Source organism: Nestor notabilis, unplaced genomic scaffold, assembly GCF_000696875.1.
Source record: "Nestor notabilis isolate BGI_N333 unplaced genomic scaffold, ASM69687v1 scaffold13809, whole genome shotgun sequence".
NCBI classification, from domain to species: domain Eukaryota; kingdom Metazoa; phylum Chordata; class Aves; order Psittaciformes; family Psittacidae; genus Nestor; species Nestor notabilis.
The window spans coordinates 1-24,057 of NW_009942493.1; the positions used below are offsets into that span (position 1 = coordinate 1).

The 24,057-nt window shown below is 41.4% G+C and overlaps 1 protein-coding gene across 1 annotated transcript; it reads right to left on the reverse strand.

The window, feature by feature from the left end:
* Window positions 1-6,691: 6,691 nt before the first annotated feature.
* FAM20B (family with sequence similarity 20, member B) lies at window positions 6,692-23,173 on the reverse strand. Its single transcript, XM_010021436.1, has 7 exons — window positions 22,649-23,173; window positions 19,088-19,174; window positions 16,912-17,021; window positions 14,645-14,816; window positions 11,919-12,110; window positions 9,580-9,639; window positions 6,692-7,433 (listed from the first exon to the last, which is right to left on the reverse strand). The coding sequence occupies exons 1-7, from the start codon at window positions 23,023-23,025 to the stop codon at window positions 7,202-7,204; spliced, it is 1,230 nt and encodes a 409-aa protein (XP_010019738.1). The 5' UTR covers window positions 23,026-23,173; the 3' UTR covers window positions 6,692-7,201.
* Window positions 23,174-24,057: the final 884 nt, after the last annotated feature.

The following is a 24,057-nucleotide window of genomic DNA, read 5'->3' on the forward strand; positions in this document are numbered from 1 at the left end:
CCCCCCGGGTCTCTGTTCCCGTCTGCTCCCCGGGTCCTGCCAGCCCTGCCTGGGAGGGCGGGTGAGAGGCTTCTCTTCCAGCCGGGCTGGAGAGGCACCTACAGGGGCTCCTGACGCCTCCGCCAACCTACTCCACAGAACTGCACCGCTCCCTCCGGCCTCCGCACCGCAGCACCAGCAACAACTGCCTGGGGAAGGCAAATAATGGGGGGTTTATTCAGCCCAGTGGCTCAGCTGAAGTTTTGCTGCCACAAATGCAAGAGGCATCAGCAGTTGTTCATCAGTCATTTCCAAGGGACACAAAAACTACAGGCATAAGCAAGGGAGCAGGAGGCAGTGAATGAGCCAGACCAGCAACAGAGGGAGCTGCACTGTGCTGTCCGGGATGCGTTTGCTGCCTGCTGTTCAGTGAGCTCAGTTCAGTGATTAGATCGAAGCTCTAAGACAAAGGGTTTTGTTGCTGGCTCTGGGGCAGGCTTGCTGTGTGACACTGGATACATGTCATTCCTCATCAACCCCAAGAAATGTTGCTGTTTACTTCTACATCAATGCGTCCTCATCCACCAGTATATCTAAACACTAAGACAATGTATGGTGGCCTCCACTCACACAGCCAGGAAAAAATTCAGATCATGACAGAACCACCATGAAATCGTGCATGAGAACTGAGGTACAACTCATTACCACCACTAAGCTCACCATCACCAACCACTTTTCTCCAACCACTTTCTCCAGAAAGCTGTAAACCCTCTCCTGGACAGGGAAGCAGCAAGCACAGTTGTTAGGGCTGGCTGGCTGTGCTTTGGCAGGAGATTCTAGGATCCCAGGCAAAGCCTGGCTTTTGGAAATGGGTATGCACACAAACTCAGCTGGGCGCAGGGAATTTAAAGTGGGTAAGCCCCACACAACTTGCATCTTACCTTAAGCTGTACCCACCACCGGCATACTGTAAGAGACTAACACCTGCACAAGTTACTGAGTATCAGGACAAGTCCACCCACAACTTATCCTAACTGAGATGAGGCCAAGATGCTTTGGACATGGGAAAGAATTTCAAGGGTATCCCACGTGCTCAAAAAATAAAAATAAGAAGGGTACTAAGTGCAATTCATCCAGTCTGATGATTCTCTTGTTGAGGTGGATGGGGAGTGAGTGGGATCCACCACCAACTCGTGGAGTGGAGCATATCACCATCTACAGGTGTCTATAAATATTACACATCGGCGTTAAAGATACTGGTATTAACATTATTGCCCCCCTCCAGCTTCAAAAATAGTGAGGCTAAAACCTTAGCAGCAATTGCAATAACTTAAACATAACTAAAAATATGCAAGTTAAAAAATCAATTAAAGATCAAACTCACTATAGCCGTAGCAAATTAAACTGCTATCAGCCTTTCTGGAAACTAGCTAAAGAATCTGAACTGAGGAATTTCCTCAGGGAGGAAATCATCCCCATGGATTGGAAAGGAAGCTGCAGGAGACCGGAAGAGATCCTAGTGCACTACACTGAAAAGAACTCACCCATACCCGACTTGGGAAGGATGGGGATAGGAGGCACAGCAGGTACTGCCCTAGGAGAGCTTGTTGGGATTCTCTCTCTCCCACTGCCCCCTTTATTTTTTCTTCCTCTGCTGGAACATTCACCAGAGTATTTGCTAATCTTCAGCTGTCTTGCAGGAAGAGGTTCTGCAGGGACCTGCAAGGCCCCAGAGATGATCACAGAATAGTTTGGGTTAGTAGGGACCTTAATGATACCTGGATGCAGAGCTTTTCACCTCCTGGCTGGTTATTCCAAAGCAGTATTGGTGAACAGAAATCCCCTCATTCAAAAGCCATGATCTTAGGTCAAGTCAGGCCTTACAGTGCAGGGGTCATCTCAAAGGAAATTAAAAACAGCACCATAAAAATGTGGTTATGCCTGGTTTATTTAGCACCCCAAATGCAACTCAGGACAAGCAAACACTTGGAGGGAACCTTCCAATCCAGGATTTATACTACAGGCTTATCTGCTGGATGGCAAAATGCTGTGCATCCATCCTTTTAGGGTTTTTCAACTTTCCATACAGCAATTCCTTCTGCACATCCATAGATGAACTCTGAAAGAAGGCAGGAGGAGGAGAAAAGTCTCTCTGCAGAGCTCAGTATTACACAGCTATGAATTAAGATCACTAAAAAATAAGATCTGGAACAAAAGGGTATAAGGGAAATCCCTTCCCCTCCTTCCTTTAATTGTCCCCTTAAAGACCCATCCCAAGTCTCTAAAAAATACTGAGAGACTCCACAAAGACAAAACAGAGCACCAGTCCCACATCTGGGGTATATTAACTAAGATCTTCCTTTAATTGCCAATATTTAGAAACAAGAAAAAACTGGAGGGAAAGAATTCAAAAGAAATTCATGGGAAGTGCTAATTTTCAAGCCTCTTTGATTCTGCATTGGCTCAAAGTTGTTTCTGCTCATTTTTTTCTGTAAAATTATTTTCATTACACGATCAGGAACACTTTAAAATCTTCCAGTTTATATGAATTCTCACCCGGTTACTAAGGCAAACCACTCCAAAATTACATAGCAGTAGTACAACAAAGTGCTTGTAAGAACAGCTCTCAAAACCAGCTATTTTAGCTTTTCAAAACTCAAAAGCATCTGTAATTCTGCAAGTTGTTGAACTGCTAATACCCAAGCAAGAATCCTGTCCTGCTCCTGTGCAGATTGGCACCTCAAAAATAGAGATGGAGGATATGAAAAATTATTGTCACCACACAATGCCAGGAGACAAAAAAAAAAACCAATCAGAACATCCACCCCCCAAAATCTCCCAAATAAACCCCCAAAACAGTTCTTAGAAAATTCAGCAATGCTAAAGTTTAAAGTTTCAGCTGACAAAGCCTAGTTTAAAAAACAGCAGGTGCCTTTGGTTGTTTCACAACACGACACTGATGCTACAAGGCCAGGTCAAAGACCGTCCCTGCCTTTCCAGGAGTGGCACAGTGCTTTGGTGGTTTTGGGGTGTCCTGTCCCCAAGAGCTGTATGGGGACTGGCAGCAGCTCATGCAGCCCTCAGAAGTACATAGCAGCTCCTGCTGGCTTCTTTGTCTTCCAGATGCCTGACATTCAGAACTGTGAGCATCACCTCCTACCTCTGGAGAATTCATTGCAGGGGGTTATTAAGAAAGCAAGCTCCAGTACAGGCAGGTTAAACCCCTGCACTTGTGGGAACAGATTTTGACAGTGTTTACTTGCCCCATCTTACAAAAGGCTTCAATAAAAGCTTAGAAAAGCCAGTCATGAACACCTGCCAAGTCTATATACACCTCTTGCTCCACAAAAGAAAGCCAGCCTACTGGGAGACAACCAAGAGATCAGCCTAGGTGCTTGGCAGATGCCAGGCCACAGGTTGCACTTTCAAAAGCTGTCTGAAGACCACTTAAAGCTAGGTGCGTTCTGTTCACACGGAACAGAATACATCTTTTTAAACACATTTTTCCTTACCAGCAATGCTCTTGCAAACAACGTGGACATTTGACCCCACTCGTGGATATAGATGACTGGAATAAATGCCATTGATAACTATTTGTGAAGGAATAACTGAAACAGCAGTAGCAAAACACTCTGAACATTCAGCCCAATACATGTTGGAACGAGAGAGAGAGAGAGAGAGGCTTAAACAATCCATCAATGTTGCTTTATTAAAATCTTTATTCACACAATGTTGCTTTATGTGGAATCTGACCCTGGGGGATACAAGTAGAAAGTCATGATTGCATTCTGTTTTCTTATTAGCAATCTCCATTTCTGCAGCTGCTCCCAGGGGCAATCCTCTGACAGCTCCAAGAGGGGTGTCTGTTTTGAGCATCTTGCTCCAGCTGCCACAGCAAATAAATTACCTTCTTAATAAATTAGTATTTTTCAGTTGAAGTTTGTTTGGCATGACACACTCCAGTTCATTAGCTGCTGGAAGAGGAGCAGACTTCCGTGTCTCCTCCAGCCTGACTGCTGACTTCGGAAGGAGGAGATAAATAGCAGATGGCTGATGATGCTCTATTTTTAATTAGTTCTTGATTTCTGTGCTTCAAGCGCTCCTATATTACTAATATCCACAACACAACCGTTTTGTAACATCTGGAGCCAGCAGATTACAGTGTGCACAGTGAACAAGAATTAGAAGGTGTCATGAAAACCTCACCAACAGAGCATAGCACCTGCCTCACAAATGACACTTTTTCAGAGATTCAAGCAGACCCTGTTCGCATGTGGATCCTGCTTCTTATTTTGCAGGGTTCTGTATTCAAACAAAACAACAATCACTGCCAAAATGCCAGAGATTATCACAAGGCTAAAATCAGATCTTCCTGATTTTGGGGAAGAGAGGAATTTATTCTTCTTTCCTGCTGCAGAACACCATTCTCCAGTGGTGTTTACAGGGACCAGAAGTATCGATATGAAAAAAAAAAAAAAGAAGAAAAAAAGCAACCATTTCTTCCTTCCTCCTCCTGATGATGCCGGACTTCACGCCCTTTGTACAAGTAAACCGACACACTGCTTTAAATCTTTGACATTCATACTGGGGAAAACCTTATCCCCAGGTTCCACCTAACAGCAAAAGCTTCAGCTTAGAGCCCTGTGAAGAAATAATATGTAAGTCCCAAACACTAATTTAATTTCATAAAGACAGAAAGATTTTTTTTGGAATCCATTATTAAATCAAATGTAAATGATCAAGAGTGATCACACAGAAATCAAAATATCAAATTTTGGTAGGTCTTTCCCAAAATATTAAGTGCTCATGATTAAGCTCAAAGAGAAGAACATATTTTAAAAATGCTACACGCCATTACCATGTGCTTTACCATCTGCCCTTTATGTAAATAATCTTAAATTTCCTGGGAAAGAGCTTATGCCAAAATTCCTTAGTATGAACCTATTCTGCTTTAGAATAAAAGCACTCACTAACCACCTCACTGCTGCCCACAGTACTTCCCACAAATGTCTCACTCAACCACTGAAATTGGATGGCCAGCCCAGTGACAGGCCAGCTCAGCCAGCGAGGGCCCAGGGCAATCCCTGCATGGCTCCTGCCCACACACGCCATCAGCACACTCGCTTCTGCCCTAAGGGAACCCACAAGGCACAATCCACACTGGTGGGTCCTCACCAAGGGACCATGGCTTCCAAATCACATGTTATGTTATTAAGTACAACAGTAAGCAGGCACTAGCTAAACACCAGTGTCCTAAAAGCTGGCTGTGCATTACAGTCCTGACTAGTAACACCAATAAATAACTTCAGATCCCATGCTGGCTCTTGGGTGGGTCTGTGATGTGGCCAAGTCCAGAGCAGTTCTAGAACATAAAATTCAGTTTAACAGTTGCATTCTACTTTCAAGATACTCTGCTCATGCAACAGCAAAAAGACTCCAACAAAATAAAACTGCATTTAAAAAATAAACTCTCTCACTTATACCTCTTTGATCAGGTATAGCAGCAGGTACAAGAACAGAAACAGCTCTTTATCTGCCCACCAAACTACTCCAGAGCTACAAAGATTTTGACAGGCAAATCAAGGAAAAATTCTTAAACTGACATTTTGCTGCTCTTGCTCCCTAGTCCAATAATACATAATCACTTTGGGAAGTGAGCTCTTTCCTTACTTTTAAGGACCACACTGTCTAAACTGAAAACTGACACAAAGCTGTTAAATTTGGAAACATAATGATAAAGCTCCCTTCTCAGGAGACAGATTCAGACCTACCACAAGTGTGACAGGTTTTGCACCCACAAGCTCATCCACAGTGCAAGCTGACACAGTGCTGAAAGATGACAGCACTAGTACAAGACGAGAGCTACAAGTCTGCCCTGAAAGCCAAATTACACTAATTTTCTCCCTATCTATGGCAGTCATTAGGAGCAAGGACCCCAGGATGACTACCCCAGTCAGAACACTGCAGTAGGGGTTGCAGGAAGCAGCTGGGGAAGGCAGAAAACTTTCTAGAAGTGCTCACAGCTTCAGAGCTCAGCCACAAGCCAGGCCAGCTGAATGGTGAGACTGAAAAACTGCTGGCATTCCACAGAACAGCAACACTGAGCTGTGGTTATAACATCAAGCAGCAGGAAGCTCTCTTCATATGAGATGAAGAAGAAAGACCATGGCTCATGGATCTCTCCATTCTTCAGGACCTTGCCCATGGCTGCTGGTTACTGAGAAAGTTCAGCAATACACCTCTCTTTACCCAGTACAACACACCCAGACTCCCCACATTAAATAGGGCCTAAGTAAAAGCAGCATGACCTCGCTAAATAGAATCTGCTTCCAAGGACAGAGTCTGTCCTCCTTCTTAGCTACAATATAATGAAAATTTGGTTAATATGGGCACAGGACTGCAATGACATTTTCTCTACCCAGACCTTGCCAGATTCCATAAAAATGGAAAACAGTGACAGGACACAGGAAAACATACCTTAATCCCTTAACTACCAAGTGCTGTATAACCACGCTGTCCTCCCCTAAATCTCCAACCCTGTGGATAAATCTTTGATAGGACTTCAGCAAAAACACTGAAGCATTATCACATGATGCAAACCCCTTTCTCAGCCTTTTATCAAGGAAGAGACAACTGAGCAGCAGAGGTCCCCTCTCCCACCCCTAATGGCATTCAGAAGAACATCCCACCCCCGGGTAGGGTGGCACAACTCTTCAGTCTAATATTTTATTCACCACTTCCTCTTTCTCTAAAGAAGCAGTAAAATGCCTAACCAGCTCACAGCTGATTATGTACAACCCTGAATCAGACAAAAACTCGCAAAAGATTTGTGGGGAAGAGAAGGGCAGAGGATCGTACTGTTCATCTCCATTTGTTCCCTCTAGATTCGGTCTACAAATTAGTGTCTGTATTCCACACACTTCCACCAATATCAAGAGCCACTTTTATCCAGTGCAACGTCCACTGCCAGCAATGGACACACACCACAATGACCAAGATGCCATTACAAGTACTGAGCTATCCAAGGCTACAAATTCCCACCTCTCACTGCTGTCAGCCCAAGGTAAAAGCCAGCGTCACCTCTGTTTCTCTGGCTAGGAAGCTTTCCTGTTCATTTCAGTCCATCTTGGCCGCAGCCTTTCTGAACTGATTGTGCTGTTTTTCTATCACTTTTCTGTTTGTCTGTTTGTAAAAAAGGAGTTTCATCTGTGTTCCACTACAATTACAAATGAGACAGAGTCATCCTGTCTTCCACCAGCACAACATCTGGCCCAAACTGGTCTGTGCACTGCTTCACTGTAGCCAGAATGCTGAGAAGCCGCTGGTCTAGGGCATCCAGATGAGGGTCAGAAAGCACTGGTGAGATGGGGTCATGCGACATAGCAGTTTTTAAGGCAGACTTCAATGCTCCATTCTTCAGGTAATTAAGTCTGTTCCAGGTAGAAACCCGGATACTGCAAAAGAAACAAACACGTCATCATACCACTGTCAGTTGAAACCCCGTCAGCAATACCAAAGCAACCTCTTGAGGGAGCCTGTCACATCAAGAGCGGAGTCTTGCTAACCAAATGGTTTTGGATGGGAGGGTCCAGCTATAACTGCATTATATGCAGTACCTAATTGAAACTTGAAAACTGAAGGTGAAGAAGAAAGAAACTATTATGACTTAATTCTTATGTCATATAGGAACACTTGCAACTGCTAGCAAGGGAGTTCTTCAGTCCTGAGGCCTCCCAGACAGAGTTTGAAAAGGAAAGAAAATTAATAGTCTGGCTGTTAATTCAAACACAAAACTCACGTCACCTCAGAAGAGTATCAGTGAACAGCAATCAATCACAGAGAACAAAAGTCAGTTGACTGAACTTCCAAGAAAGTGAACACAGCAGTGATCTTTCTGGTCCATTGGCCATTGAACTTGTTCATATCAGCCCACATAAACTGAGTCGTTCTGTGAAGTTTTTTAGGATTCTCTCCCAGATTTTTGTATTTTAGCACCATTGGTCTAAACTCCTGGCTATTGATGGCCTCTACAGAAACCAGCAATATAACCATGTGCTGTATTAAACCTATAGTTAAAACAATTATGCATATTAATTTTTATATGGCATTTGCCTGGTATCAGAAAGAAAGGATATCTGAAAAGCAGAAAACTGAAGTTTCTTACATCGATAAACTTCTTTCCTGGTTGCATTTGGGAGAACCTAGATAAGAGATTCCAAAAGATCCTCATAAAGTGGGAAATGAAATATACATTTAAAATCACTGTAGGAAAACGAAATAACTTGAAAATCACTGTTCTCCATATGGATTCTAAAAGAATCTTGCAGAATTCTACTCCAGTAGGCCAGGTGTACTGTAGCATGCATAGAGTTTGCTTAGCACAAGCAAAGGGTGAGAGCTCAGGCTATCTGCAGAACTCCCAGGTGTCACAGGCCCTGAGGAATTCAGGAGATAGAACCTTCCAAGGCAAGGCTCAAGGAACTCTCAACTAAATGCTTAATTTGGAAGGCTTAACAGAGTTAATGTTATCTTGAAGTAGCAGAAGCAGAAAACAGGTATGTCAGTATTTTTCTTCCTGGAATTTTTAATAGAACGGTTTGGGTTGGAAAGGACCTTAGAGATCATCTAATTCCAAACTTCCTGCCACAGGCAAGCATAACTTCTGTTACACCAGGTTGCTCATAAGTTGCCCTAAGCCCTGTCCAATCTGGCCTCAAACACCTCCAGGGATGGAGCAGCCACAAATTCTCAGGCAACCTGTTCCAGTGCCTCACCATCCTCACAGTAAAGAACTTCTTCGTAATATACCGATCTCAATCTACCTTCTTCCAGTTTAAAGCCATTGCCCCATGTCGTATCACTACATGCCCTTGTAAAAAGCACCTCTCCAGCTTTCCTGTAGGCTCCCTTCAGGTAGTGGAAGGCTGCTATAAGGTCTCTCCCCTCAAACCTTCTCTTCTGCAGACTGAACAAGCCCAACTTTCTTAGCCTGTCTTCACAGGAGATGCACTCCAGCCCCCTGATCATCTATTCATTAATGAGAAGTAGCAATAGCCTGGTGAGAGAGCAGACACAGAAAACAGAAATCAACAAGTCACAGCTTCTAAAAATAAAACAAAACCACAGCTCAGAGGGCCAAAGTGGAAACAAAATCCTGAAAAAACCCTATAAACTTCACACTGAAAGGAGCACCCTGAGCAGTGCTGCAATCTTGTTTAGAAAGAACATTTGGCAATGAAGGTAGTTAAACCGCCAGACACGTTGAGTCGTTAGCTTCTGTCAGGGAGAACTCAAACTGTGATGTGAACTTTTATTTGGCAGGATCTGGATGGAGACAGCTGCAGATGTAAAGTACTTGTCATACTGACTAAGGACAGATTTGAACCAGTGACCTGGAGGCAAGACTACTTCCTACAGCCTACCATCTGGTTTACTACCCTAATGAAAATGTATTTCTCAGCTTCTTGAGCAGTGACAATACATCAAACAAATATAGTAAAGCAAACATTTTCAAGTTGCCAGAAGGCTTCAAACTTAATTACATTGCAAACCTAAGGACAGCAATTACATAAGTGAGCAGCATCCCTGCATTTCACTTACATGCAGCACTGATAAAGAGGAGCCAAGATGCTTCTTTCATCCAGGGCAGGATTTCCAAAGCTGAAAAGCAAAATTAAAATCAAGTGAACCAGCTGAACTCCTAATGTTGTTCTCAACATCAAGAGATCTGTAAGGAATTAAAAAAAAATAAAAATCAATACTAGACAATTTCATGCTCCAACAGATCAAGTAATTCAAATTAAAATGTAAACAGGCTATGACCAATTACAAGTATAACTCTCAACAGTGTCAGCTAATGTACCAGGTAAACGAAAGCAACACTAGCATACCTACTTCTTTATCAGACCAAGGCACCTTAGAAACAAACTTCAGAGGAGTTTTGAAATTAAGTTCATCTTGTGAAGCAAGGGAAAGGAATAATTGGTATTCCGGACATAGAGAACAGTAGTGTTGCCTGTTTGACACAGCTGAACAGGAAATGAATAAAATAGCAGCCATGTGCTGGTTTAGATGGCCAAGCTCAGATCAACAGTTCAACTAACAAGATAATGAACTTTAATATTTCTTGACCACACTTTCTAAGGGAGGCCTGCCAAAAGGATTTCATGTTTAAAGCTTCATCTAACAAATGCTTTTTTTTTTTTTTTTTTTTTTTTTTTTTTTGGGGGGGGGTTTTAGGGGGTGGGTTAGTAGTTTCACTCTCCTCATAATACCAATTTCAACAAAGAACTTTGCCCTCAATAAAGATAACTCACTCTAGCACTCTAGGAGCCTGGCATTACTGAACTCAAATAATTCTGTTATTAGTAGCTTTAAAACTGGAATAGGCTCCCTGCAGCACCAAGAACATCTGGATGATGCTCTTAGTCATATGATTTAGTTTAGTGAGCTGCGACTAGATGATCCTCACAGGTCCCTTCCAACTTGAGATCTTCCACGATTCTATGAAAAATTTGTGTCCCTATCCCTTATCTCAAAGGAGCTGAAAGAATTTTACTTAAGCTTTCAAGAAAGCAATTTATTCCTGGGCCTGCAAAGCCCCACCGGAAATGTTTTCATAATGTTCCAAGCATGTACCATAATGAAAGAACATGACCTTCAACTACCGTATTCACTTCCAGTGACTAATACATTAACTTCCTCCTAGCATGTTGCAGAGCATTACAGAAAGACAATTTTTCCAAATTCAACTAAAGCAGTCTGAAAGCAGCAATAATTCAACAGTCCCAAGGTGGACTACATCCTGCTGACACAACCAAAGGAGTGTGATTGAACAGGCTGATGCATAAAGACAAACTATTCATGTCAGCCACTCCAGACAAATTAGAAACAAAAGAAAGAAGAAATCTACTATATGAAAGGCAAATGGAGAAAGAAATCGTAACACTAAGCCTTCCAAGGATCTGTCTAGACCACAGGTCTCAATTGCTGTGTATGCTTCCTACAGGCCGTATGCAAAGCCACTGTAGAGCACAGCCTGGCACAGGTACTGCCAGAGCTAACCATCAGAAGGTGCTCCATCCACAGAAGGGGAAACTCACTGTCACTGCAAATGGTAGTGCCCATCAGAAATAAAAACCATGGGAGTCTCTGGACTAAATCATGAGAAAATACAGTAAGTTATCTGTTTTCAAAGGTAAATTAAACAAATCATGATTTAAACAAGGCCGTATCTTCAATAGGATTTTTAAATTATACTATAGCAGCCACATACAAAAACTATAGCAAAGACAGAACAACTCACATTTTAAACACATACGCATAGTAAAGTTTGGTCTCAAGAAGGACTTTCCATCAGTTAATTTATGCTTCATTGTTGTTTCAATAGACATCATAGTATTTTACTCTCAGTATCAGTTCTATCTCCAGTTTAAACATTTAACCTTTTAAAGCCGGAGTAGACGTATCCAGAAAGCAGGGGATTCCAATTTATTCAGAAACATGTTTTGAAAAGATTTGCTTTTATTGTGGAACTTACTAATATTCACTGGTAAATAATAAATCATAACTCTTTAATCTTCCATTAATTAAAAATATAAAAGAGAGGGGCTTTTCTGGGGGTATGAGGAGAGACACAAGCAAGTTTTTGAAAGCTCCTTGGGGAAAAAAGGTCATACTGTGCTAATTTGGGAGTTTCTGTTATTTGCGTAAGACTTTGCCCAAAGCAGTCATAGTATTTAGGGCACAGAGCAAGCACCACAGCCTTCAAAGGACTCTGCTATCTGATGAGTAATTTCTGATAAGAAGGAAAGCTTTGGATTTTTAGTGCAAAAGGTATTAATGAAAAATTGTGGAAGAAAACAGAGAGATATGGAGCAAATAAATGTTTGCCCTTGTGCTCAACACTGCCTGGCCACCAGGATTTCCTTTATCCTCACCTTTTGGCATTATCCAAGAGGATGAGCATACTGGCTCCTTCATCATCCTGGAAACTCTCATAGTGATGCCTGTCAGCATTCCCAATCAAATAGTCAAAGATCGCAGTGTCAATGATATCAAGGAGACGAGGGCCCGAGTCATATGGTGAAGTCTTCTTCACAGCATCACAATAGCTTTCATCATACTCCCACCTGCAGGCCATGAAGAGAAAACAAATCAAATCTTCAAGGAATACTCCATCATTGCACAGCAATGGTATTTATAGCTGCCCCTTCATTCACTTATAAGTGCAGTTAAAGCTATAAAAAGAACTAGACAAAAGTGTTTTAATAGAAGGGTAAACCCTTTATTAAAACCCTAGCATATGGAACAACCTATAATTTCAGTGCAAGGTTACACATCATCTTCCTACAGAAAACAAGGTTGGAGTTTGCTTCCTCAATTCAGCAGTGTTTGGGCTGTCTCACGGCAATATTACTGGCATAACTTGTCTCCCTTAACTTCTGAGGACTTCAAATCCTGCGTCTGTTTCTACTGCCTTGACCTGCTCTCATCAGTCTTGCTTTCCAGCAATCCTCTTCATTTTTTCTTTCAAATACAAATAACGTCATCTTGGTTACTAACAACCACCTCCTATGTATTCATTCTAGTTCATCACGGTTGTCTCTTTCCTCCCTACTTTCCTTTAACAGTATCTCACCTTTTTCTTCACTGGCAAGATTTCAAGCTTGCCTCTTCTCTCCTCTCCTTCTACATGTAACCTAGGCATGCAGTTCCATTCTCATAACATGGATGTCATGTCTCAATTCTCCAGAGCTAGGATTTGAAATTTTCTCATGTTATTCGTTACAGTTTTCAAAGCTGAAAGGACTGAAACAATCCTTCACAAAATAGTAGTTAAGTTGGAAATGCCTTAAACCATTTGTGGCTTAGAAACAGAAAAGAGGAAACACAAGCTGGAGAGACTTGTTGACATGCTCAGAACTGCAGAGGCACATAAAAGCAGGGAGAAGGTAAGAATTTGACTACTAGAACTGCCACATACCCCACCTCATCTTCTAAAGGTCTGGAGCCTAAGCTCCCAATATCCCATCTTTCCTCCAGTTATCCAAATCAGAGTGGCCAAAAATTCATCTTCTCAATGTTATTTTTAACACATCACATGCTACACAATTGCTGACTCTAGTTCCCTCTTTCTTTTGCATCAAGGTCCAACTCACATTCAACTTACAGCACAAATCCACAAGGCAAAAGTCTGAGAACATACTCCTCTTTGTATTGGATACATTCCTTTTATGCTACATTTCTCTCTCCCTCAAGTGTTTCCATCATTTTACTTCAGATCAGTACTTAATCGCCTTTCAAAAATTTTTCAGATACATTATTGTATCTCTTCTCATTTTCTATTCAGTTGTTCAAGACAGACCCTTCTCTGACATTTATTTTGGATCATTTATATTGTACTATTGTAGGACTTCGAAGGTCAGGGATTTTATTTATTACACTCCATTAAAAATTATGTACACTAATGTGACTATATGAATTATGTTCAAAAGGTCAATTCAGGACAGAGTAGAAGCATCTAGGTCAGGAAAAAAATTCCTACAGAGTTCTTTCTCCATAATCACCGAACACAGCAAAAGGAGAGCACGACATCTACAACATTTTATTCTCCTGATGCTCTCAAAGTGAAAAGCGCAACATGACAAGATGCAAAACAACAGAACCATGCAATCCCAACTGGACGAAGTAAGAACAAGTAAGTTTAAAACACAATGAATATCAAATCCGTGTAGGTATCATGTAAACTGTAGGCAGGCAGTTTATGATGAAAAAGTCTCTCAAGAAAAACCTCCAAGAAATTAAATCCATTCAGTACTGCAATTTACCATATACAGCTGATTTAGAGCTGTTGGAAAGGAGACAACATCTGCTGCTCAAAAATCAAACTGTATATTTAATACTCTAAAACAATTCAATGAAGCATTTGGACAAGATTCTTTCTCAGAACAATAGTATCATTGGAAATCAATGGGTATTTTAGATCAAGGACTAACAATCTCTTTCTAGTGTCTTGTCCAGGACTTGGAAAAATTTACTAAGTGTAAAAAGCATTTGCTCTGGTCATGGCAAAAACATCTCTAACCCAATTACTCAGACATGTTATATCTACTGTACGAGATTGCTAGATCCCATGTTTGTCTTTTTCTAAAAGCCTTTCTTTAGATGCTGAGCATGGTCACCAAATACACCAAAGTATTCAAAGCAAAGAACTTTCTGCTGCCTACCTACTTTAGCTAAACTAGCTCCACACCTCTTGAAACAAACTACAAGGATCATGAAATCAGGTCTGTTAGAAAATAGCATAATGCTATCACACTTTAGTGGGCCACAAAGAGGCACGGTGTCAAAAGAAGGTCTAGTGGCAAAAAAGGAGTGTTGGTTTGCCCAGAGTCAAGAGTTTCAGAGCTTGGAATGACTGCATAGTGGAGTTCTGTTCCAGTAAAGAATTAGGAAAAGTATAGCACTTAGTATCATGGAAAACAATGAAGATTTCTTTCTTCTCAGTTTAATTTAAATCCCCTCCTAGACTTCTGCATCCAGAAAACTGTTGGCAACACACTATGTTTTCAGAACACTTGCTCCTTTATTAGCTACTGTATTGCATGGGTAGTTCTAGTACAAATTATCATGCATAAAGAATAACCCTATCATGTTCTCATACCTGGCAAGTTTGCCTTCACGGTAAGTCCTACCCCATGGGTGCCGATGTTTCTGAAGAGGCCAGACATCTGGAAGCCAGAGGGTCACTGACCCCTCCATGATGTCCCCATCTGCACAAGCTGGTTCTGTTTCCCGACAATAGTAGCACTTCCCATAGAAGCAAGTGTTATTACCTTAAGCAAACAAACAAAAAAAGAGATATCAAAAGAGCAGAGCTTAATCCAAAGCATGCCAACTGAAACTCAGGTACATATTGTTGTAGCAGAGCCTTGCCTGTAATAGGATTTCACTGCACTTGACCTCATGTCTCCTACCTCTGAGAGTGAGAAGAGAAATAAACAGTTATCTATTCATTTAAAGCAACATTAAAGACTAATATTCAAAGGAGAAAGTAATTATTTTCTAATGTTTTTATCACACTGAGAGTTAGTAAAACACTGTACTATCAACAAGTTCTTGTGATCCTTCCCTAATCCTTAGAACCTTCACTTTGCAACCTTAGCACTCTGTTTTTTTTAAATTTCCACACTTCATGTGTCAGGTTTCCACCTTTTTTGAAAAAGTTGTCCAAAAAGAAGTAAATGAAAGAAGACTAAGCAGAACGCAAATGGATTTGCAGTCGTTCTGTCAGTTTCATGGGTGTCTTCTGACAGGAGGGGCACAATGAAACCCTGTAGTCTTTAGTTGGTTACGGCCTACTTTGCCTGAAGCTGGAAGAAATCTGTGTAGCTTAGATTAACATTTTTCACTTAATCTTTTCTATTTCACCCTTCTAACCTGCCTTTGCCAAGTTATTTCATTCACAGATGTTCTTCCAAAACATTCTTCAACTATGTCTCACTTCCTTGTGATTCCACCTATTCCCTGTCCTTTCTTCTTGACTTTACATCCAATATCCTCCCCAAACCCTGAAAGACGTGTTTTTCACTTTCCATCCTTACATTTCACACCCTTACACATCCCCTGGCCAGCCAGCACTCCTTTGCAGTCCTCCATCTAGACCAGGCTCTTGTGCTCCCAATACCCCAGTCAGACAACTTAAGGACATCAGAGAGGTGATCATTAACAGCACAGAGCTTGCAGCAGACCAGACCTCTTATTTGTACAGAAAGTCCTGCAAGTGCCTCTTCCTATCCATGGCCTGCAGCAGGTCTAGCAAGAGACAGAATTCTTTTGAGATCCTAGCTGCAGCTCTAGCAAATCTGCACTGAGTATGCATGAATTATCTTCTCTTCAAAACCTCAGAAACATAGTCATAATTGGGCTAACAAGAGACCAACCTTCTTCCCAGACCCACCCATTTCTCTGGCTCATGCTCTGCAGAGCACGTGGTTCCAAGGAATCTAAGGAGAGGCAATGAAGATTTTTGCAACCTACTTTTCAAGTCAGCGTTTCCGCTATAAAACTGCTTAGTTATCTTGGCTGAAATTAGGAAAAGTCTGCCTGAGGCAGACACTCAATGCGAATGCAAAGAGTTTGGCAAGGCAGACGTATTCTCATCTGAAAGTTACATCTTATAACTGGAAGTGTTAGGCAAACAGTAGGTGAGACTGCCAATAGTGCTCATAATAGAAATATACACAGGCATACATATTTACCAGCTCTAATGAACAAGCATCTCTAGAGTCTTATTATTAGAAAAAAAGCCAAAGACAATAATAATTGGATATTTTATGAAAGCCTGAAGGAGTTAAGACTGCAGCCTAAGTAATTTCTTGGTGTTTAATGACCACCTGGTAGGAGTTCACATTAATAATTCCCATTAAGTGCCCTTCACAGCGTTATTAGTGTAAACAACATACGGAAGTTCTGACACATTTAGTTATGAATTCTCAGCAGACTCTGATGTAGCACAAACAACATCTAATATCAACCAACGCATCAGCTCTATAAATTATCCCAAATCATCACTGTGTTCATGTTAAATACAATTCATTTTTTTTCCCTCCAGGTCTAATACAGACTTTTCTAACCACCTCTGACAGCAGAGAGAAAATTCTTGCTTAAAACAAATCACATCTGTAAGAGCAGCATAAGGGAACATACAAAAGTTACAGATCAAAAGCTACTTGTAGAAAATCAAGTCCTCCTCCCCTGTCAAATAGGGTTATACAAGTGTTATGATCTCTCTTGGCACAGAAAGAGACTTAGCAGCTCTCTGTATCATAGTTAACTGTTCTGTAAGTGTGTCAGATCCCCATGGCTCACTTCGCCATTAAACACATTGGGTTTTTTTACTGGCTTGCACATTTCATGAAATGCACTTACCCACAGTCATGAAGGTACCCAGAAGCTGCTCTGTGGCTACTGGTTTAATCTCTGTACGTAAATTCACAAACCTGCCAACCACCAGTGGAGCTCGTCGGAACCCGAGAATTCTGATTTGAGATGAAAAAACGTGACATGAGAATTTGCAACACAGGCAGAAGTTCTAAATTAAAACAAGACCACTGCCTCTGTGCCATCGTCTGGGATAACTGAGACCAAAGAATAAAGTTGGAGCCCTGTAGCAACCTTTTCTCTTCTCCAAGACAAAGTAAGGAAACTCATTTAAATGCCTGGATGTTAAACTTGCTTTACAGGCCATCAGTGACACTCCTTTATTACGACATTTGCAGCAGAGCCACACAGGATGTGCCATGCTCCAACTCTCAGAAGTCAGACCTCATACCAGAAATATCCATCATCTGTCTTGTGTACAGGCTAAAGCAGTAACCATATGGCCTTTAGGCCACCTGGAAAGATCATTTATAATTTGTGGGAATTACTCTCTATTAAAATGTTATGTTTAAGCCCAATTCAATTATACTTGAAAGTAAACAATCAAGGAGTTATTTTGTTTGGCATGAGAGGGCAGAACGGAAAAGAGAATGGTAGAACAAAACTGAATGCCTGAGAAGTGTCTGGACAGAAAAAGGAGGTGGGAAGAACAATCGGAAAACCTGGATCACAAGATCCAGGTTCCACTCCCATGTCTGCCATGGCCTTTGCTCTGTGACCACAAATGACTTAAAATTCCATTACAAATCCCCAAAAGTGCTTGAATGAAGAGTACAAACATCAGTACAATCTCAGTCCCAACTTTCTTAGTGTACTTTCGATAACCCTTTTGGTAGTCTTTGCTGTTCAGAAAAAGAGACTGAAAAGGGACTGTCTCTTCTGAAAAAGGGACAATCTACATTCCACAGAGATATGGAGAGTCACTAACAGCTGCACAGTATTTCTGGGTTTAGATATTCAATGAGTAAGTCCCCTTCCATAAGTATAAAATATCTCTAAGAAAAGGCAACACAAAATGTCTGCCCGAACAAATCATGCATGCATAAAGACAGAATTCATAGCCAACACAGAAATTTATGTACAGCTTAAGAAAATGCAAGGGTTCCAAGTAAATAAGCACAGAGCTTAAATCTGGAAAACCTGTTCCTGTTTTTCATACCCGCAGCTGAAAGGCCACTATCCAGGATAACACAGCCTCCCCATTAGTGGTAAACATGTGGTATGAATCAGATCCTTCTTGAAACAATAGCATCCTTAGACAAAATATGTAACCATCACCATTCAAAACAAATGTACATGCTAAAGTTATGTGGGCAGGTAGCTTCTGCTAGGTATTCTTGAAGAATAAAGGTGCATACCCACAAAGAAGAGAAAGGCCAGGGGAGCAAGCACAAAACCACAACCAAATAGACACGGAAGAAGAGCTAAGAAAGAGGGGTCTGGATACTGGAAAGATGCTTTGAATTGCTGCTTTACAATGTCATATCACTGCTTTTGCAGGGAAACTGAATTCTATATGTTTCTTGAAAGCACAAAGGAACAACACACATCTGACTACATCCCAAGTGCCAACATAGCCCTCTTATAATGAGGAGATGAAGACAGTACTCATTTATTCTAGATGAAATTGCACCTCTAACAGTATATCATAACTATTGACATTCAGTGTTTGGTATTTTCTGTTCCGCTCTTAGTGCGTCCTGTAACTGTTTTTCTTGTAATTGCACATCTTGCTCAGGTCCACAAAGCCATCTGGGCACCCCTGAATAGAATACCCAAATAGCTGGTTTTCCTTTAGACTGCACTGACTCATATTTACTCGAGACTAAATTAAGTCTAGATATTACACTTAACTTTTTAGTGTACTGGATGTTAACTTAGCACATACATTCAGCATTGCAGACTCCTCCACAGGATTTGGCTAAGCTCTTTCTTCCATATAATATTATGTATCAGTGGTACCTTTCTCCTTTTTAAGATTTTTGTGAAAAATTTGAACATTAGAATCTTGACATGAATTTTTATTTTTGCTTCAATGTGGTATATTGGCAGGTTAGAACTAGCTCACATTTGAGCTGTATTCTTTAAGGAATCCCTTTTCCCTCCAACTCTGACAAAGCATTTACCAGAGACCATAAAACCAGGTAACCCAATAATTTCATACCTGTCCAAGTGAAAAGCTGCCACTTCTGCGTTGTGTCTGTCATAGCCAGCGTATGGTTCCCCTTCCACTACATAATCCCTGGCATATCTATAATTGAAATAAGTCAAAGTGATTCATTCAGGATTTCCATCAATTTTGCTGTTCAGAGTAACAAGTGCAATAACAGTGCTATGTTAAACAGATTCTGGGTCGCTTTCAAAATGATTGCAAATGGGAGAGGGAAAAATATTAATGAGATTAAATAGCATACAGAGTGTTGAAATAGTAAATAAGGGGGAAAGGTCAGTAATGTACAGTGGTCTCAAAAGCTTAGGAAGTTGTACGCATTCAAATGAATGGGTTTTAATTCAACCATATGCCAAATCACATCTAAGAAGAAAGAGCACAGACCCAGCTACAGAACAGGGGACTATTTATACTGGAAAGCAGCAACTCCACAAATGATTTGAGGTTAGAATGGATTGCAGATTAACATGAAAATACAATATGATATTGTGGAAGAATGCCAAATGCAATCTTCAATAGCTAGAAGATCAGCAAGCGCGAACCTGAGGACAACACTGGATATTAAAAAGACCCTTTATTCTGGTGAAGAAAAAACACAATGAAAAGCAAGAAACAGAAATTAAACACTCATTACAACAACAACAGTATATTTTAGTGAAGTGGTGGGCTTGCCTCCCACCCCTTTTTTTTTTCTTTAATAGATGTTACTTAGGTAATCCAGGCAAATACATATTCCAAGATTCATGACATATGAATCAGGTCCAGATACTGCTTAAGCAGCATGCTTTCAGGTGAGCCTAAAATGCCACAATCAATACCAAGTAAATGGGTGAAATTAAATACATTTTCAAATAAAGTAAGCCCAGATTAGAGTACCTATTTTCTCATATCCATTAACATATCGAATTGTGTAAACTGGATTATTTCCAACAGGTTTGGAGTTCAAGCAGTAGCAGCAAGTTTAAGCGAAGCCACAGTGTTCTACTTTGATGTTTTAACCCTGCCCAGAGAATATCTAGGGCAAGACAACAGTCCATTTCATCGATCTGAGCAAATGCTTTACTTTCTCTGCAAGGCAGTTCAAAAGAGAATTAACTAGTGCAGGATGGTATGGAGATTTTTGGGAGGAAGATCTGACAGAACCCTGCCAAATTGGAACTTACACCAAACAAGCATCTTATTTCACGTATACCACTGGCATGTGATGGTGGAAACTATTAAATCATCAGTAACTTTGTCTGGATTTCAAGCAATTTTGAAATGAGACAGGTAACCCTCACAACATGTCCTCAAAGTCAGGCCTTTTGTATGTACTTACAGCAGGCTTTTGAAAACATGGTCACATTTAGAAAGCTGCAGAGCTAAAAGTTATTGGTATTGCTTCCGTGCACAGTAGGCATCTAGTCCTTTCTAGAGCAAAGGTAACAAGAGAATTCACTCTTCCCCAACCAGTAAGTTTTCTCAAAATGGTTTTTAGTACTAACTGTGACATATCTTTCAGGTCAAAAGCTAGTTAAATAGACTATCTTGCAATGACAAAACAAGACTCTACCTACAAACCTAGCTATTCGGCAGTCACAAACAGAACATGGGTCTACCAGTATGGCTAGGGCCATACTGTCTAGCGCTCCTATAAACATTCCCAGCTGCACGTGCCCCTGATGGAGCATACTCACTGAGTTTGCCTGCATAGACATTCCATTATGGGAATGTAATTTAATGCCCAGTGAAACGCTTTACAGCACTCATTTATACAGAAAGCACTATAGAAATGCCATGTCCTGTTATTGCATTTATTGGATAAGCTGCCTGTCATACCACCAAGGCTTCTAAGTGAAAGGTTCATACTGTTTAAATGCAGCCTAGGCCCACAGTAAAGGTCCAGCCAGACCAGTAGTTGACCATGCAGAAACAGGACTGTGAGTTCAAGAAGTAGAGGGCAGATTTTTTTTCCCCCATACTCTAATTTTGGCAAGCGATGTCAAAAATAACAGGAAAGGCTTCTATAGGTACGTAGCAGATAAAAGACAGACTAGGGACAACGTGGACCCTCTCCGGAAGCTATCACGAGAACTGGCTACCCTGGATTTGGAGAAGGCTGAGGTTCTTAATGACTTCTTTGCCTCTGTCTTCACTAGCAAATGCTCAGACCACACCACCCAAGTCTTGGAAGGCAAACACAGGGACTGTGAGAATGAAGACCTTAGGCCCACTGTAGGAGACGACCAGGTTCGAGACCACCTTAAGAACCTGAATGTGCACAAGTCCATGGGACCTGATGAAATCCATCCACGGGTCCTGAAGGAGCTGGCGAATGAAGTTGCTAAGCCACTGTCCACAATATTTGAAAAATCATGGCAGTCCGGTGAAGTTCCTGATGACTGGAAGATGGGAAATGTAACCCCCATTTTCAAGAAGGGGAAGGTGGAAGACCCAGGGAACTACAGACCAGTCAGTCTCACCTCTGTGCCTGGCAAAATCTTGGAGCAGATTCTCCTGGAAAGAATGCTGAGGCACATGAAATTTGATGGATGGACCACTCAGTGGATAAAGAACTGGCTGGATGGCCGCACACAAAGAGTTGTGGTCAACGGTTCAATGTCCACATGGAGACCAGTAACGAGTGGTGTCCCTCAGGGATCGGTGTTGGGACCTGTGTTGTTCAACATCTTTGTCGGTGACATGGACAGTGGGATTGAGTGTGCCCTCAGCAAGTTTGCTGACGACACCAAGCTGTGTGGCTCGGTTGATACACTGGGGGCAAGGGATGCCATCCAGAGGGGCCTTGACACGCTTCCATGATGACAACACTTTACATTTGCAGTGTGATCCCATAAAACACACCTGCCTTTTTCACATCTTTTTCTTCTCCTTTTCCCGAAAGGCAAACAGTTCAAAAAGCCTGACAGATGTGCACAAGACTCTTTATAAATGTTCAATCATGTAAAATTTCCCTGCAGATCAATGTAAACAGAGGCCATACCAAGGAAGTATCACTACCCACCCATTCTTACATGGCACCTCCAGTATTCACTATCAGCAGACAGGAAACACAGGAGCTTTCACTCTGACCTACCAAGCCATTTTTACAGTCTTCATGCAGCTACACCAGACGCCCAGATCTACTTTTAGGACCAGTGCCAACTCTCAGTCCTTTCCTGTTCTTGAACTGCATTCTCTCATGGTAGTTTGACATGACCCCTATGCAGAAAAGGTAGGCAAGACTCCACACTGCCAGAACCTGCACTTCCAGAATCAGAAAGATACTGCTTAGAAATATTAGATCTAATCAACAATCCCCCAGGACTGAACACAGTGATTATTCTTTTAACCAAACGACAGGCCGTTTCGAGCATCAAAGCTATACAGCCTGAGAGACAGTTGGCACAGCAACCTAATGTTACTAAGAGCACCAGCAAGGCTCTATACCATCTGTCTCACAAATAACAGAATGGCCTTTCCATTTACGTGTAAATTTGTAACTTAAACATTAATGCAATATCATGGAGATAAAAAATATACATAAATCAGTTATTAACTGAAGGAAAAATTTACCTCTTGGGTTTGAAGACAACCTTCTGTCCTCCTTCAAGTATTAGCAAAGCTTTCAGTTGGGTCCCTTTGTATCCCACATCAGCTTTTATTATTTTCTTGGTTGTCATGGCATGCATAACAGCCCCAAGCTCAGGTGTCTCTTCGGGATACACCTCTCGGGGCACCACCCACTGGGCTGCAATCTCCCAAGGGGACTGCAACGTATGGTCAAGTCGGGGGTCCAGTTCTACATGGAGGCTTGCCATCATACGGTGAAAGGCGCGCTGGTCTTCCCGGTTGGCAGCTGAGGTGTCCAAGTTGTCAATGAGGAAAACTTTTGTGAAAATGAAGATGACAAGGAGGATGGCCAGCAGCACTACTCGCTGCTTTAGCTTCATGGTGACCTTCAACCCTTCTCCCCTGACCCTTTCTTCCAAGTGCTACAGGAAGTCTATTGGAGATCAGGGTGAGGAAGGGATGTTAGTTAATGAATTTCATTCATAACTTGCATTGTGAAAGAGGTATCACCACTGAAGCATCTTCTGGTACCCCTAAAAATAAACAAAAACCACAAACTAACAGAACTGTATTACTGCAGATCACAGCAAACTCAAAATCAAGTTTGTGCTTGGAACATAATTCCACATTTATGTACATTTGTATCCTAAAGCCCAAACATTTCTGTTAACACAGATGGGGTTTGCTCTCCTCCTGTAATTCTTCAGCAATCAGCACAAAAGGAGAAATTGCCTTGTAGCATATCTACACAGCTGAAATCATAACAGCTGCAACTATCATGGGCAAGACTTTTGCAGAGAATTGTTACACAAACACTTTTCCATTAGTAAAAGACCTGTGACCATTCCATGACCTGTGGCCTCCTATAGATTTGTCCCTCAAGAGAAAGCTCCCAGGTAGATTTTTAGACATCTGACAAGCAGTGAGAACAGATGCACAGCCTAGTTTTCTAAAGGCACAAGACATAAGGACAGAATAGACCTAATTTGTTTATTGCCTTTCATTTGCTGCCACTATAAATCACTCGGCTTTTGGCCTTGGCCAGTAGAGTGTTAGCATGTTAAGGACCATATAACACACAGTCAACTTTGTTTCAATTATGAGGACAGAAATTATCTTCATAATATTAGTTGAAAGTAGTCAAAACCCAAATGGAAATGGATACTAAAGCACATCCCTGAGGAACACTCTGGAGCACTGGAAATTTCTCTTTGCACAAGCTATGCTAGTCATGAAACCCACAAATGACACCCTGAGTTGTGGCAGGACTAAATCTCATGCGATTTAGCAATGAGTGTATAAACCAGTCATTATTAATCATGTCACTGGAAAAGCAAGCTGCACAGGCTAAGTTAATTTACCAGCAGCAACCAAAGGACAACTAAGCAAAGTGCAAGGTCCTACACCTGGGT